The sequence below is a fragment of the Nannizzia gypsea genome, genomic scaffold, assembly GCF_000150975.2.
Source record: "Nannizzia gypsea CBS 118893 supercont1.4 genomic scaffold, whole genome shotgun sequence".
Lineage (NCBI taxonomy): Eukaryota > Fungi > Ascomycota > Eurotiomycetes > Onygenales > Arthrodermataceae > Nannizzia > Nannizzia gypsea.
The window spans coordinates 345,935-361,347 of NW_003345198.1; the positions used below are offsets into that span (position 1 = coordinate 345,935).

Here is a 15,413-nt window from a genome sequence, read left to right on the forward strand (position 1 = left end):
CGTTGATTTGCACGTTTAAGATAATACACGGAGGGAATTACTTCCTATTCTACTCACTTATTACAAGCCTATTTTATATGTATCAAGTACAGTAATCATTGATCACTTTCAAGTTCAATGCAAGCAGCTTATGAAATATGCAGTCGTAAATATACATTATCAGTCCATGACAATCCACCTTTCATGACACCCGCAAGTAGTATTCCGTGGTCTGCACACGGAGATGAAAACAGACAGAAAAGAAGCGCGGACCTATCAGAATCTTCTTGTCCTTTGCCCACCCCAGAATCCCATCACCTCTCCGCTCTCACTAACCCATTCCATAGTACCATCAACTAACGCCTTTGCCATTCCTTTGCTCTTAGTCTTAGCTGAGTTGGAGCTGCTCTCACCATATGCATTCCCATCAACAGATGCATTATTCGATGAGGTTGATCCAGTCGCATACTCAGATCCCATGCTAGGCAGCACATTCTCTCCAGCGCTCAGGCTGACAAACAGTGCAAACGGAATCAACCACACACAGAGTCCGAAATATGAAGCTATTTCACCAAACGAAGGCGTATCCACGGCCGCACCGTAGTAATTATAACTCGATCCTCCACCAGAAGACTTCCATCCGCCTCGGTTCCATGATGTAGGGGCATTCCCTCCACTAGAATTATATTCCGGGCTCGAGAAGTATCTGAACCATAGCCAATGATTCAATCCGACAAGAACACAGGAAGATAGGAAAATAGGATCCGAGAGTTTGACGATTGGGAATCGTCGAAGGTTGCCGGCGTAAACTATATGGGAGAAGATGCTGAGTACGGAGAGATAGAATGGGAACCCATCTATAAGCCAGAGAAGGACATGCACGGCTATGATGCTGTATATCAGTCGTGTTAGGAGACGCCGAGCTATCACGGTGTGTTCTTCAACGAGTTCGGAGAGATAGTAGAGGCCGGAGGCTGGTGGGAAATTAGCCAGGAAATTATATAGAGCAAGTATATAGGAATCGACATTACCTATAGCCAGCGTCAGGAAGCAGAATCCTATTATCACTCCGAGGTACCCTAGTAACGGTAGAATCCACATGGTAGCTATATAGATGAGATGAAGCTGATGTCGGTACGGTGAGGGTCTCAAGAAAGCCGTTTCTTGGTTAGGGTATTGTATATGATCGATCCATGCGCCATCCACGTAGCTAATCACTGCTCCATATATTCACGTCTTCGGTTTGCCTCCGTCTTCGTCTTTGTCGTTGTCGTCACCGTCGCCTTCTGCTCGCAACTTCGCAAACGATAAAACAGCCAGATAACTCGTTCCTTAAAGCGGCGCAATAAATAGCAAATAGGGAAGGTGATTGACGCCGCTTTAGAAAGCTTATTTTCCCCCACGAAATCTTTTTTTTATCTCGAATTTTATTTTGGTGACGGCAAGAAATTGATTACACAGACTGACAGCAGCGATATATAGAGCTCTGTTTATAGCGAAGCTATACGAGAATTCATTACTAGAAATACTTCATCCCAATTTCAAGCGCAGCCATGTCTCGTCCGGAAGATACTCTGTAAGTGTATCAACATCTATCTTGAAGATAACTGCTAACTGATACGATTGATAGCCCGCCGGACCTCTTCTACAATGACTCCGAATCGCGTAAATACACATCTTCTTCACGAATAAAAAATATCCAATCTGAGATGACACATCGTGCCCTGGAACTACTCGAACTCACATCTCCCTCGCTCATTCTGGATATTGGTTGCGGCTCGGGTCTATCTGGAGAGATACTCTCGTCCATTGAGCCATCTGAAGGCGGCCCGCATACCTGGATTGGCATGGACATATCTCCCAGTATGCTAGATGTAGCACTTCAACGGGACGTGGAAGGCGACCTCTTCCTAGCCGACATTGGACAAGGCGTCCCGTTCAGACCTGGAACATTTGACGCCGCCATAAGTATCAGCGCGATACAATGGCTTTGCAACGCCGAGACAAGCGATGTAAGTCCCGAAGGCAGACTGAAAAGGTTTTTCGAGGGGCTATACGCTTCTTTAAAACGTGGTAGTAGAGCTGTCTGCCAGTTCTACCCTAGAAACGATTCTCAAAGAGGCATGATTAGTGGTGCTGCGATAAAAGCTGGCTTTGGCGCTGGTATCCTTGAAGACGACCCAGGCACCAAGAATGGGAAGACATATCTTGTCCTCACTGTCGGTGGAGGTGGACTACAGGGTGATATCACCGGTGTTGTCAAGGGGATGGATGACGTCGATATCTTGGATGCTAGACGGAAAGCCAGGGAGGCAGCCAAGGGCCGTAGGGGTCCGGATCAATCACACGTCAAGGGAACCAAAGCCTGGATTCTGAGGAAAAAAGACCAAATGGAGAAGAAGGGCAAGGTTGTCAAGGCAACTTCGAAATATACCGGAAGAAAGAGACGCATTGCATTTTGATTGGACCCTTGCGCTTTCACCACTCGATACCTACATTTTCTTCATGGAAACAACAAGGCAGTCACGGATACCGGAGGACGCTCACTATGGGTTAGCTGGTGATGGTCGTATACGGCCATGAATGCGCCAGGCTAGCACATCATGATCAGGTGGTCCTCCCCTATTTTCGCCTTTCGCTCACCAAGAAGCACAATGCCCTCGCAGCCCCGGCTCCGCCCAAGGCTGACACCAGTTCAGCACGCGGCAAGATACTGCGCATAAACCAACTTTATCTTCCTTCGCCTTGTATATAATAATGGATATACATGATATGCTCCATATACATGCTATCATCAACCATACTTGGGCAAGGGATACCATATCTCTATTAATCACGATTAATGATCCAGTTTTAAACATGAATAAAACGAATATATCCGCTTTGATATTCAAATGAACCCGGAGCTATTCTCCTAAGCCGCACATCCACCTGGGACCCCTCTAGAAATTATTTATCCTTTTTTTTTTGTATTATGGCTATGGGCAAACAAAACAATACAGGAAAAGTCTTAATCTACAGTCATGCTTTGAGCGAGTCGTTTAAAGAGCAAAAGAAAAAGAAAATCCCGTACTTCAAAAAGATAACAGATAAATGAATAGATATGTGACGTTTGAGGAGGATAGGGGGTAAGAGTGTTCTTGGAGCTGGTGATTAACGGTTTTTCGCTATCAGGAAAGGAGCGCTTATTTACTTTAATGCATTGCGGACTTTTGTCTTGGTATATCGACGACCGGCGACTTAATATTGTAGCGAATGGTGTTTAGAGCTGAGCCTCCATCTTGTCAAGAACGGCTCGGGTAAACTCGTGGGTAGTAGCCTGACCGCCCATGTCACGAGTTCGAACAACACTATCAAAGCAATGTTAGACATGTATGATTCATAGTTAACAAAAGCGATAGAGTGGAAAATAACTTACCCTTCACCAATGACATCGTAGACAGCCTTGGAGATACGGTTGGCATGGTCGTCCAGGCCGAGGTGGCGGAGGAGCATGGAACCAGAGAGGATCAAAGCAGTTGGGTTAGCCTGGTCCTTACCCTGGATATCAAGACCAACGTGACGGCAACCAGGCTCGAAGACGGCGACATCTCGTCCCATGTTGCATCCAGGGACGATTCCAGGGCCGCCAACCAAAGCAGCAGCAATGTTGGACAGAATACCACCGTACAAGTTTGGCATGACCATGACATCGAATTGCTGTGGTCTGGAGACAGCCTGCATAGAGGCATTGTCGACAATCATATCGTTGGTTTCCAGGGTTGGGTAGTTCTCTGAAACCTTCTTGAAGGTGCTTCGGAAGAGACCGTCCGCAAGCTTCATGATGTTGGCCTTGTGGATACAGGTGACCTTCTTGCGGTTGTTGGCAAGAGCAAAGCTGAATGCAAACTTAGCAATGCGCTCGGATTTGGCGCGGGTGATGATCTTGAGAGACTCGACGACTCCATTGACCGGCTGGTGCTCGAGGCCGGAGTATTCACCCTCGGTATTCTCACGGATGATGCACAGGTCAACATTGTTGTGGCGAGTCTGGTAGCCGGGGATGTTCTTGATCAGAACAATGGAGGCATAGATGTCGAGCTCCTGTCGGAGGGCGACGTTGAAAGACTGGTGGCCGGATCTCTCAATTGGGGTGTGGAGGATTCCCTTTAGTCCAAGCTTGTTTCGTCGTAGGGAGGCGATAGATTCCCGGAAAAGATCTTCGGAGTGCTTATTTCCAGAGTCAACACCACTGACATCGACTTGCTCCCACTCAATGGGGACATTATCGGCCTTGAAGATGGTTTTGACGGATTCCGCAACTTCCACACCAATACCGTCACCTATTATAGTAGACCTATGTTAGTCTTGACGGAGCTCCGGGATAATGAGAACAGGGGAATAACGGCAAGAAAAATAGAAAATAAAAAGCCAGCTGCTAGCTATAAGGTGTCCAAAGACTGCTATCACTCGCGACTTTGGAGGGTACATACCAGGAATCAATGTTACTGTGTACTTGCCGCCATACTTAGTCGGCTTGAAGATATCCGACTGGACGGTTGCCATGTCTATACAGCCATTGTGTCGTCAGTAATGCCTCAAACGACACGGAATCACTAGGAGAAGCTCACATCTAGCACCTCCAGAGGCACGAGAGAGGCATGACGAAGAACCGGCAACGTTTCGCAGAACAGACTGTGCGATGGTAAGAGCGGTTGTTAGCGGGGCATCAAACGCCGAATACCAAGGGAACTGAGATCATACCTGCGCAGGGCGAGCAGTCCGGAGGGAGAACATGGTGACAGGTAGCTTAGGATCTTGTCTGAACGGTTAAAGCATCAAATACAAGCAAGAGGCGTCTGGATATGAAAACCGGAGCTTCAGGTTTTTTTCTCTTCTTGGGTTGAAATTTGTTTCGCGAAGTCGCATTTTCTGCCGGAGCTTCTCTCTCCGCCTGTAACGCCGGAGAATTATATAATCAACAGGGATCATTGTTATCCCGTAATAGGTCACGTGGACTCGGCGATGTCCCGACGTCACTTCATCAAGACGGGCCGAAGACAGAAGACAGCAGGCTGGGAGAGGAAGACAGAAAAGAAGACGGGAGATGGCGCGAAGATGGAGAAGACGAAGAATCTCGGTGGTTGATCCCGCCTACAGAGAGACCAAACGCCGTATCCCGCTCAATGCGCAGCTCATCCTCCCCGGATGCAGCTATGAAACCCACCATACATATGTATTATGGATTTACACTGCAAGGCCAGCAGGCTGTTCAAGCCATCATACCCAGGACCATTCCTAAACAGCGCAGTTGGAATAAAACTTCCATAATGCAATGCATTACTGAACAAGTCTATGTCGCTGGATGTTTGCAGACACGACCTTTGTTGTTGCTTTCTTCGGAGAAATCTCTAGATTTGACTTGAAATGGATAAACCGTTGGTCGATTAGTGCTTGTATGCAGAATGCGTTCCAAAGACCAAGGCGATGGGAGCTTCTATAGCATTAAGCATCGACGAAGGAGATCTAAGAAGCTGGGCGATGCCTTTGTTGAAACCACGCTCACCAACCAATATCATGAGCTATGGACCACAATGCTGACCAGCTGCCCAACTTCAACCAGGTGAGGGAACCCACCATTACGAGGCATAAGCTATCACTGCGCTGTTTATTGCTATTCTACCCACATCATCAACAACATTTTATGATGTCTCTCGGACCCTCATGTCGTCTTTAAAACTGCGTTTATCGACTGCTCAAGTTGAAGGTATTACCTAATCAGGACTAGCGCGTTGGATCCTTATTGAGATCCAAAAGCGGAAGCTCGTCTCTCAATAAGCAAAGAACGCTTTTTGTTACAAAACGACTATCTCCTTATTGAGACACCAAAGCGGACTCGAACTACCTTTCATCTTCACTCCTGTCGGCTATCTTATGCTTTGGTGGTGACTGTGCAGAGACGACTGTGTTGCTGCCCTGTTCGGGAAGACAGGACATAGACGCGGGCGTGAGTGACAGCTATCTCAAGATGGCCGAGACCTTGCCTTGGCCTCTGGCATTGCCGTGGAATGTGGGAGAGACGCTCGTCTCTAAGATCAGACTCGCCCCCCGTTCTTTATGGGGTATATGCATGTCTTTCAGATCTCGTCTGTCCATGGTTCCTGCGGCATTTCACCTCCCTTTTACTTCGACTTTGGCTGAAAACGCAACAGTCTAGGTGGTCTGAGGTGAATGTCTCCGCTTGACTTTATGGAACACTAGGACATACAAGCCCTTATTCCATAAGGTTAATTGTGTGTCTCTGACCCTCAGTAACTCCGGTTACTAGAGCTAGCATAACTTTCCTTCGTCTAATATACCCACCCGCCTATTGGATGTGCTCCTTGTGGTTCTTATTCTCCACGTTACTACTCAGCTCGGCTCGTTCAAAGTATCTGAGTGATATTTGCCCCGGTCTATTGAGCAATTGTTGCCTTCTTTTCATTCAATCAATACTGGAAAACCCCTCAGCAATAATATCCCAGTCCCTACTCCGAAAAGTGCCTATAAAGGAGACACCACATGCATGCCTCATGCAGGAATTTTTGTCTTGCTATTTCCTATACAGATTCCATCTTCTTTATCAAGCCTCTTCAAGATCAGCACCTTGAAACAAAGCCTTCTTAAGCCTTTGCCTACGTCTCTGATTTCATTTCCAAGAATCTCCTTCTCTTCTTCAAACCAGCAACTATGAAGCTCATCGCCTACCTCCTGGCCATTGCTGCCGCTTCCGTAGCTGTGATTGCTGCCCCTGCCCCTGTTGGCCAAGTTGCCGAAGCTCAGCTTGAGGCTCGTGCCCCTGAGCCAGTTGGTAAGTCCCTTAATATGCCATTTTTGATACTAATACTGACTCTCTACGCAGTTGAGAAGAAATGGTGCCATATTCCTGGCCAGCCTTGCTAGATACTTCTAGCAGCCCATCTACCACGCCAGTCATGGAAACTCCTAGGGATCAAACCATGGCTTGGATAGTGGAAGGACAATCAGCGTGGTCTGAAGATTATGTGTATATGAGATACAGCCGGTGTGCGGCTACCCGTCTATTAGGATAACTCTTGATCCTTTTTCGCTGTACCTATTCGACTTTTTGCGTTTTGCCTAACCGAGCCTCGTTCCGCCGTCCTGCTGTCGGTTTTCTTTCCTCGTCCGTCGACAAATCACGATTTATATCATACAGCCGCATTTTTGCAGAACCGTTCAACACCCAGCATCCTTCTTAGGGAGACAGTCCATATTTATAAGGCGGAACGACACCACTATATATACGAGCAAGTGGCCGCCTTTATACACACCCCTTTTTTATTCATGCTGGGATATATCGTCTTCATTACTTCCAACACTGTACAACGTTGCCAGTTATGGCAAGGACCCAAGAGGAGCAACATCGACTTACACGGTAGTTGACGCTGAGACCAGGCCTACTTTCTTTTATCGGAGTACGTGGGTTCTCGGCCCAGTATCATCCCAGGCAGGTATACAACATGGCCTTTGGTTATCATTACGGAGTGTTTGGGGAAGGGTTTCAACTATGCTACTAATTGGTTCAATTTCCAACCTTCTTTCCAACCTCCCTTTTATCAACTTGTTTTGTTTATATTTAACTCCCCTTCCTGCTTTTTATATCTTGGAAGTTCGGCTTTTATATGGCCATGTACACTCTTTTCAATTCACCATATATTTGCCTTGTTCCATGGTATTCCTTCAGCTATCAGCTTTTCAGTCCTTTTTCCACATCAGAATAAGGGCTTTGCAGGCTTGAATTTCTGGCCCTTTATTCTGAGTGTTGCTTTATTAATAAAGCAGAGGTGATTGGTATTGCTATTCAATCATTCATAGCTGAATAAACATACATTCGCGCTTGACTGTCTTTCCTTTCCCCAGCCTCCTTCAGTAACTGGCCACGACTGGATTCCTTTATATACTCGACTGCCAGTCTTTACAACAGGCTAGTCACTATGTTCAGTTATGTAATCCAAACTTGCCTTGCCACGTGGGTCAGTGCGTACAAAGGATCGTAGAAGGCGCACAGGTAGGTATCTTGCAGCCCCGAGTTTGCTTCAATATATGCAGGCTGTCGATCTAAACTGAACGCCCCATAGTTTCTTTGAATGCCCCACGTCAAAAACATCACATCAAATCGAAGCTCGTACTACACTGAGGCTGATCATGTTCTGGTAAAGACACCCCATTGGGTTCCCCGAAAAATTGAGGCACTGCTTGCATGAGATATGAGAAAGTAGAGAAGGCGAACACTCTTACTAGTTTTTAAGAAGGTGGCTTCAATCATTGAAGTCCGTGATCCCCTCGACAGGCTGCATATATGTTTTAATCAACGCTTGGCCTTTGATTTGTCATTGATGCGACGTCCAGCCAAGAAGACTATTTTAGGCCAATATTGATCCTACCTATGCAAAAGACTTCGAATAGTATATGTATGAGAATAGTATAATCCGAAATTACCAATGATTAATCAAGATCAAAGTCATTATCAACAATATAAGTACAACAGCTAAAGTGTACTACTATCTGCACGGTGGATAAACTAGCTTTACTCATTTTATGATTTCAATGTCTTCAAGAGCAGTTCGGCGCTTGAGTTAACTAACTAGTTAAACCAATCATGCACAGCAACAAATGAAAACCTAAAAGCACTTAGACCGTTATAAACGCGAAAAACCCAATTAGGCGCCAGCCAAAAGTCAATGACGTTTTAGAAACTCCGAAACCATCAAATACGTAATAGCGAAGCTTCGGCATAGCATATATAAATATGCGGGTTCGAGAAGTTTTCCCTGTCAATGTCATAAAATGAAAATTCATCGGGAGCTCAAAATAAGCCCACAGGCCTTATATCCACGAAACGTTTATCAAGTTATCTATCATAGCTCATCGCAATCGACAGCAAAAGAATGGCTATAGTCGAGGTATGTACTTCGGCGCAAAGATTTGGAATTCCCATATTACAAAGACCAACAAGCTAACGTACTACTCAGCTTCGAGGGGAGGCTGCGGTATTCCCGCCATGTCCAAGCCCTTCTGCCATGCCCGAGGAAGTAAGATCCTTCCTGAGGGGATGGGTTGCGGCAATGAAACAAGTCCCGGTGTCCCATCCTACAATCAAAGAGATGCCTATCTCTTTCGAAGGATTTGGGGATGCACTATATCACGCAACTGCCCACGATCTTGAGCGCTTCTTCGTCAGACATCCGGCAGATACAACTGGTGCTACTCTTTCCCTTGCCTTATCTTTATATGCATATTTACATGAAGAAGAGGTATGTATGGCATATATAACCCTCAGAGACACTGCAGGAGCTTATTATGGGGACTAGCAAAAAATGAACGGAGAAAAGAGAACCAAAGATCAACGTCAGCTGCTGGAAGATATAGAACTAGCTGAGCGGGTGGAGCAGTATATGGTACGCAGCATGTATCTTGCCAAACAGCCAAGAACATATTTGCTAATGCTAAGTGTAGAAGATAAAGGCAGACAATTCCATCCAATCCAAGGTATGTATCTTCTACTACCCATGCTCTTTGTAGAGATGTTACTAAACTCGAAATTTAGAAGGAGACTGTAAAAATGTATTATGACATGGGTGAAACTGCCTTCTTTTATATATGTTGGATAACTCTGGCTTGGCATGCAGGCTTGTCCATCGGCAAACTTTTATTCCGGCAATTTCCACAGCTTCTGTAACATAAAAATATTCCCTGATTAAATATAAAATTTTCGTTACTTGAACTTATACCCTCAAAGATAAGATTGCTTAACTCGGGTCAAGACCTAGCTTGCCTTCCACCTCCTCGAAGAACAGACGCACAGCAACAATTACTGATCTAATTGAAAAATCTGTGCGTATATGTTATTATTGAAGCGAATGTGTGTTTCTATACTCCTATAAATACAATACTGCTAGTATCAGACCGAAAAACAATGCTCTCAGATTACATACACTTATTGTACTGGGAGAATAGAAGTCAAAGTTGGAAAGACGATGCGTGAATGTTCTGCAAAGTAGTAGAGATGGGTATTGAGGTTTAAAACAAGACTAACAATCATCTAGCTGGTAATCGAGTGCCAACAAGGTCTGTGTATGATATTCATGCAAGTATTCGTCTCCAGGGGGTCACATAGACAAGGTCGTAAATGAAAACAAAAAGAAAAGAAAATAGAAAGTCGGACTAGAGCACCAGCTCAAGAAACCAATTATTTCAAGAAGTATGGGCCAGAGCCGTCAGAAGCGACAAGAGGAGGTAAATAGGTCATCTTGCAAAAGGTGGTTCTCCTGCATTTGCTTCTATAGCATCTGCTCATCCTCAAGCCAGTGAGCTCTCGAAATACCACAGCCAAAGTAGTACTTCTTCATCTGGAGTTCTCCGTATTGGTTCTCCATGAGACACTGTTGTTGTTCTTGTTGCTGTTGTTGCCATTCACTTCCCTTATAAACGGGATCAGTAGCCTGGTTGTAGGTTTGGGTTGATAGAGGAGACGTCGAAGCTGGTGCACTCTGGCTTTCGTATTCCTGCTGAGCAAGACGTTCGTAGCCTGATAGCACGTACGGCTCAGCATCCATCTTCTCGTCGTCCATCATCATGTCGTCAGTGCCGCACTGAGATTTGTTTACGGTGTTGGCGAGGTTTGAAAGAAAGTTTGTATGAACGATGTGGGCTCCTTGGCTCGGAAGGATGTTTGGCATGGCTGAGCCAGGGGATATGCGCCACAGTTCGATGAGGCGGAATTTCTGCTCTGGAGCAGCTTGGCTGAATAAGGCGATTTGTGACGGATAGAGAGAGTTTGGGTCAATGTTGTAGCTTCTGAGCGTATCCTCAGGGGAGAATACAGAGGCAGCTCCAGGAATAGGGTTGGGGGTGTTTGAGTGCCCCTGCTGCATAACATCTAGATCGGTGTCTGTAGATGCGTTGCTCTGGGAGCTTGTGGCAGCAGCATTGTTGGAAAAGAGAGGGCTTGCTGGGTTAGAAGCTTGACTAGGGGGTACGTTGACAGTGGTTTGCTGTATTGGTGCATTGGTCACGGCCATCTTGCTAGCAAAGAGAGCAGCAAGGTCATTGTCCATTTTCATGTCACCCTCGGCCGCAGACAAGCCACACTATCGAGCATGTTAGAAAAATGTCCCAATAAGCAATGTGCTTTGTAAAAGTTCCTTACTCTCTGGCAATGAGGGTTCTCTGTGAAGGCCGGGAGGGCACCGGACAGATCAGTCTCGTACGAACAGTACGGACATCGGTGAAGAACGGAAACCATCTTCGTTGAAAGTAAGAGTGAGGTAGATAGGTATACCCTGTCTGTTTCTTGTCGTTTCTGTTGGTTTGTTGGTTGGTATGTTAGGATTTGAAGATAGTCTTGTTTTCTTGGTTTGGCTTTTCAGAGAGAACTTCGGGCAATAAACAACTCCTTTTCTTGTTCCTATATATGTTCTAGCTAGCTGAAGGAAGCACAACAAAATTTCGAAAAAAGGGGGAAAGAAGTTGTCTATTTCGGATTCTCCCAAAGAACTTGATCTTGGGGCACTGGAAAATGACGATTATGGCGGGGAAGAGGGATGATTTGATACGGGTCCGGTGATGCCCAACACAGGAGCAGGTGGGAAGAGTGAGGAACTGTCCACGCTGCGTGGCCGAAGAGACCTCTTTCTCTGGTCGATCGGTACCTTTTAAGGCAGAGATCGAGTGTTGTTTTTGCTCTTTAGAGGGCAAAAGCAGAGGAAAACGAGATATAGCGAACGGCGGGGCAGGGTTGTGGAGTATGGAGTAACACGGTAAAAAAGGGGGTAAAGTTGATAGCGTGTAAGCAGAGGAAAAGAGGCCGGGAAGTATCAGCTTTAAGAAGCTCGAGGAGTTCGCGATGTGTCTGGAAGAGAGGAAGAACGAGTCTTCGGGTGTAGCGGTGACTTGGTGTCCCTTTATTTCCTGCCTGCGAGTCAGCGACTTGATAGATGATCGATGCCCAACCGGCTAGTTGAGTGGCGGCTAAACAGGCATGTCAGGCAGAAACAAGCAAAGAAGAGCAACAAAAAGGGCCCTGCAAGTTAGTCCATGTCAGTCTCTTATTTACCGAGGCAGGGATCTCATAGGCTCGATGCTCATCGCCGGCTGTTCTCGTCTTCGTCTTCGTCGTCGTCTCTCGCCGTCTTGATCTTGATGTCTTCGTCTTTTTGTCTCTATCAAAAGCAACAGAAAAAGAAAAGAAGAGGTTGAAGAGGTGCTGATTAGTCATCCCTTAGTCATGAAGGCAGCAGTCCCGTGACGCAGCCAGCTCGAAGCTCCAAAAGAACCAAAAACGACAAACAGACGAAGCGGACGAAGAAGATAGCAGAGCAAAGACGAGCAGGAGAAAAGCGAACAGACAGACGAGAAGGACGAGGAGTGTCGATTCATACTGCTTATAGCCCGGATTTTGCCTTCTGCATACCCTGCCACATTCATTGACTGACGACTCCGACACAACAACATCAAGATGGTATGTTGATCCAATATAGACAACTAGAGGTATTGGGAGATATCAGGTATCGGGACCGCCCTGCTAACTGCTACAGACCTCCATAGGAACAGGATACGATCTGTCAAACTCCGTTTTCTCCCCGGACGGACGTAACTTTCAAGTGCGCTGCTCTCCTCGTTACCTCACTCTCCGCTTACTTGCAATGGCCCCCCAGCTAACCCGTCACATAGGTAGAATACGCGGTAAAGGCAGTTGAGAATGGTGGCACTTCCATCGGCATACGGTGCAAGGACGGTGTCGTTCTGGCTGTAGAGAAGCTTATCAGCAGCAAACTACTCAAGGCTGGCGCCAATAAGAGAATAGCTACCGTCGATAGGAACGTTGGAATAGTACGTCCTTCGTTTACTCCCCCAACCCCCCTCTCCCCCGATTCAAGGCAAGAGTGCGTTGCTAAAGCTATCTTAGGTCTCATCTGGCCTGATTCCCGACGGACGACACTTTGTTTCCAGAGCTCGTGATGAAGCTTCTTCGTGGAGAAGTACATATAAGGGACCTATCCCGACGGACGTGCTGGCCAGTCGGTTAGGAGGGTACGTACAGGCATATACCTTGTACTCCTCCGTCCGACCATTTGGCATCTCAGCTATAGTTGGAGGATGGGATTCAGAGGCAGAGCTACCTGTAGATGGGCAGGTTGGGTCTGGCCCTGAATGCGGTTCAGGCGGGAAAGTCAAGGGAGCCAAGGCCGGTGGACCTGGCCTGTTCATGATCGAGCCTAGCGGTGCTTACTGGGTACGTCACGCACCCTATCTATCTACTTAATTATGCATCGGCTTGGAATATGTCTGTATTAACGGATTATAGGGCTACTACGGCGCCGCGACAGGCAAAGGCCGACAAGCCGCCAAAGCCGAGCTGGAGAAGCTAGATCTTCCCGCTGGCAAGCTGAGTCTGCTAGACGGTGTCAAAGAAGCAGCGAGAATCATTTACATCGCACACGAAGACAGCAAGGATAAAGAATTCGAGCTGGAAATGACCTGGGTCAGCTGTCTTGACGGCCCAACCAAAGGCAGACACGAGCAGGTTCCCAAAGAGCTACTCGAGGAAGCAGAGCGGTTGGCCAAGAAAGCTCTTACCGAGGAAGAGGATGATGAGGAAGAAGATGACGACGACGAGGACGACGATGATGAAGAAGACGATAAGATGGAGGACTAAGTCGTCATCGTATCGTCTACACATACACAGATAGATAGATAACTAGGCAAGAAAAGGGTATTATGAGTCTGAGATCTCTTTAATCCACACCCAAAACACAACCAATACATCTATTCCTCTATTCATCTACCTACCTACCTACCTACACGATCCTCCCATCCAACGCAGCCTCCCTTTGAATACCCAACTCAACAGCTGCACTACCCCAGTCTTCTCCATGGTTATGTGATTTCCCACCCTCACATAGTCCAGCCCTAGCCAGGCCCTGCTCATCGTTGAGAACAGTCAACACCCCAAACACCACAGGAACACCCAGATCAAGCTGCACACGCATCAGTCCATGACTAACTGCGTCAGCAATGTATTCGAAATGCATTGTCTCGCCCTTGATAAGCACGCCTATCGCAATGATTGCGTCGAATGGTCTGGCTCCAGCTACTTTATCTGTGGCTTCGTAGAGACTACGAACAAACAAACAGGCATCTGTCAGCATGGCGTTGACGTCTAATAGGCATAGTATGTAGATAGATATATCGGGCTTCCATCTGCTTACTTCTTAACTGCGAATGGCAACTCGTAGCTACCAGGGACGCTCTGAACGACGATATTTTCCTCTTCCACGCCGCCAGCGAGAATGCTCTTCTTAGCCCCCTCGACCAAAGCGCTAATTATTTTCTCATTCCAGCGTGCGTGGACGATGGCTATGCGTAGATGGGAGCCTAGTAGCATGTTAGCATATACATTTTGGCGTGGTGTGTGGACGCGGGGACAGGATTGGGATATAGTTGTGAGCGAGCGTACCATCGTATGTCTGCACTTCACCTGGTCCCTTGATACCAGACATTGTCGCTTAAAGCAATTTAACCTGACTTGTTCTGTGCTCGTCTGCCTGATTGTGCCTTGTCGTTATATGCGTAGGAGCTGCTGTATTTTATCTATCTCTATACCAAAACCAACGTCAAGGGTGGTGCGGAATTGAGGGATGTTGATCCGAGGCTGGAACGATGGAGCTTGTCTAGTTGGGCCACGTGAGGGATGCGTCGCTCTACGTAGCTATCGACCGCACGGCCAAATGGAAGTTATTAGGCATATACGTATGTACAGTACAGTTGAGCCGGCGGGGGTTTCCCCTATATACTTTGGGAGGTATTACGCAGCTTAAAGGAGTGAATATCATTGAAATCTTATAATACTGATATATTGAATGGCATCTCTATCTGCTTGCTGGCTGTTATATCGAAGCACGCTAGGAAGTGGTAATAAGGTGCGGTTCGGCTTACTAAGCTGTTATCTGAGATAAGCCCCGCATCAAAGTTGTCAATGTTCGAGCAAGAGCATGAGCAAATGTGAGTAGACGTATGGATGAATGGCATGATTGAAATCTGAGTGTAATAAGCATGGATGAATGGATGAATGGGTGTAATCATTTATGTATTTATATAGCTACGCAGGGGTAAGATATGGTCGAGGTCAGAGGGGCAGACGGATAGCACGCACGCATGCAGAGTCGCATTACAACATATAGATGGATAAGCAGAAAGGACCGCAGAAAAGGGGGCAAAAAAGCAAGGAGAAGCTGAACCTCGTAACAAATGGAATGGAGCGGAAAGGAAACGGGGGAGGGGGAAGAGCCGGGGAAAAGGGGGGATGGGTGGTTGATTTTTGGTTGATTGTGATATAATAATCCTGCATAGGAAATTTTTGGTTGGCCTTTTTTCTTCATTTTTTCTTTTTTCCT

The 15,413-nt window shown here is 46.6% G+C and overlaps 7 protein-coding genes across 7 annotated transcripts; 3 read left to right on the forward strand and 4 right to left on the reverse strand.

The window, feature by feature from the left end:
- Positions 1 to 255: 255 nt before the first annotated feature.
- On the reverse strand, positions 256 to 1,080 carry MGYG_04770 (SVP26; the record flags this gene model as incomplete). The annotated part of the gene is made up of 2 exons (XM_003172132.1): positions 256 to 953; positions 1,011 to 1,080. 2 exons carry the CDS (start codon positions 1,078 to 1,080, stop codon positions 256 to 258), a joined length of 768 nt encoding a protein of 255 aa, XP_003172180.1.
- Positions 1,081 to 1,532: 452 nt separating this feature from the next.
- Positions 1,533 to 2,441, forward strand: MGYG_04771 (hypothetical protein; the record flags this gene model as incomplete). The annotated part of the gene is made up of 2 exons (XM_003172133.1): positions 1,533 to 1,555; positions 1,610 to 2,441. The coding sequence occupies 2 exons, from the start codon at positions 1,533 to 1,535 to the stop codon at positions 2,439 to 2,441; spliced, it is 855 nt and encodes a 284-aa protein (XP_003172181.1).
- Positions 2,442 to 3,241: 800 nt separating this feature from the next.
- MGYG_04772 (isocitrate dehydrogenase subunit 1) lies at positions 3,242 to 4,755 on the reverse strand (the record flags this gene model as incomplete). Its single annotated transcript, XM_003172134.1, has 5 exons — positions 3,242 to 3,329; positions 3,398 to 4,301; positions 4,452 to 4,526; positions 4,590 to 4,653; positions 4,723 to 4,755. 5 exons carry the CDS (start codon positions 4,753 to 4,755, stop codon positions 3,242 to 3,244), a joined length of 1,164 nt encoding a protein of 387 aa, XP_003172182.1.
- Positions 4,756 to 8,906: 4,151 nt separating this feature from the next.
- MGYG_04774 (hypothetical protein) lies at positions 8,907 to 9,552 on the forward strand (the record flags this gene model as incomplete). The annotated part of the gene is made up of 5 exons (XM_003172135.1): positions 8,907 to 8,921; positions 8,991 to 9,272; positions 9,330 to 9,416; positions 9,475 to 9,507; positions 9,541 to 9,552. 5 exons carry the CDS (start codon positions 8,907 to 8,909, stop codon positions 9,550 to 9,552), a joined length of 429 nt encoding a protein of 142 aa, XP_003172183.1.
- Positions 9,553 to 10,298: 746 nt separating this feature from the next.
- MGYG_04775 (hypothetical protein) lies at positions 10,299 to 11,263 on the reverse strand (the record flags this gene model as incomplete). Its single annotated transcript, XM_003172136.1, has 2 exons — positions 10,299 to 11,108; positions 11,168 to 11,263. 2 exons carry the CDS (start codon positions 11,261 to 11,263, stop codon positions 10,299 to 10,301), a joined length of 906 nt encoding a protein of 301 aa, XP_003172184.1.
- Positions 11,264 to 12,480: 1,217 nt separating this feature from the next.
- On the forward strand, positions 12,481 to 13,675 carry MGYG_04776 (hypothetical protein; the record flags this gene model as incomplete). Its single annotated transcript, XM_003172137.1, has 5 exons — positions 12,481 to 12,507; positions 12,555 to 12,620; positions 12,691 to 12,849; positions 12,926 to 13,252; positions 13,325 to 13,675. 5 exons carry the CDS (start codon positions 12,481 to 12,483, stop codon positions 13,673 to 13,675), a joined length of 930 nt encoding a protein of 309 aa, XP_003172185.1.
- Positions 13,676 to 13,817: 142 nt separating this feature from the next.
- MGYG_04777 (6,7-dimethyl-8-ribityllumazine synthase) lies at positions 13,818 to 14,519 on the reverse strand (the record flags this gene model as incomplete). The annotated part of the gene is made up of 3 exons (XM_003172138.1): positions 13,818 to 14,136; positions 14,229 to 14,394; positions 14,477 to 14,519. The coding sequence occupies 3 exons, from the start codon at positions 14,517 to 14,519 to the stop codon at positions 13,818 to 13,820; spliced, it is 528 nt and encodes a 175-aa protein (XP_003172186.1).
- Between the last annotated feature and the right edge of the window lie 894 nt (positions 14,520 to 15,413).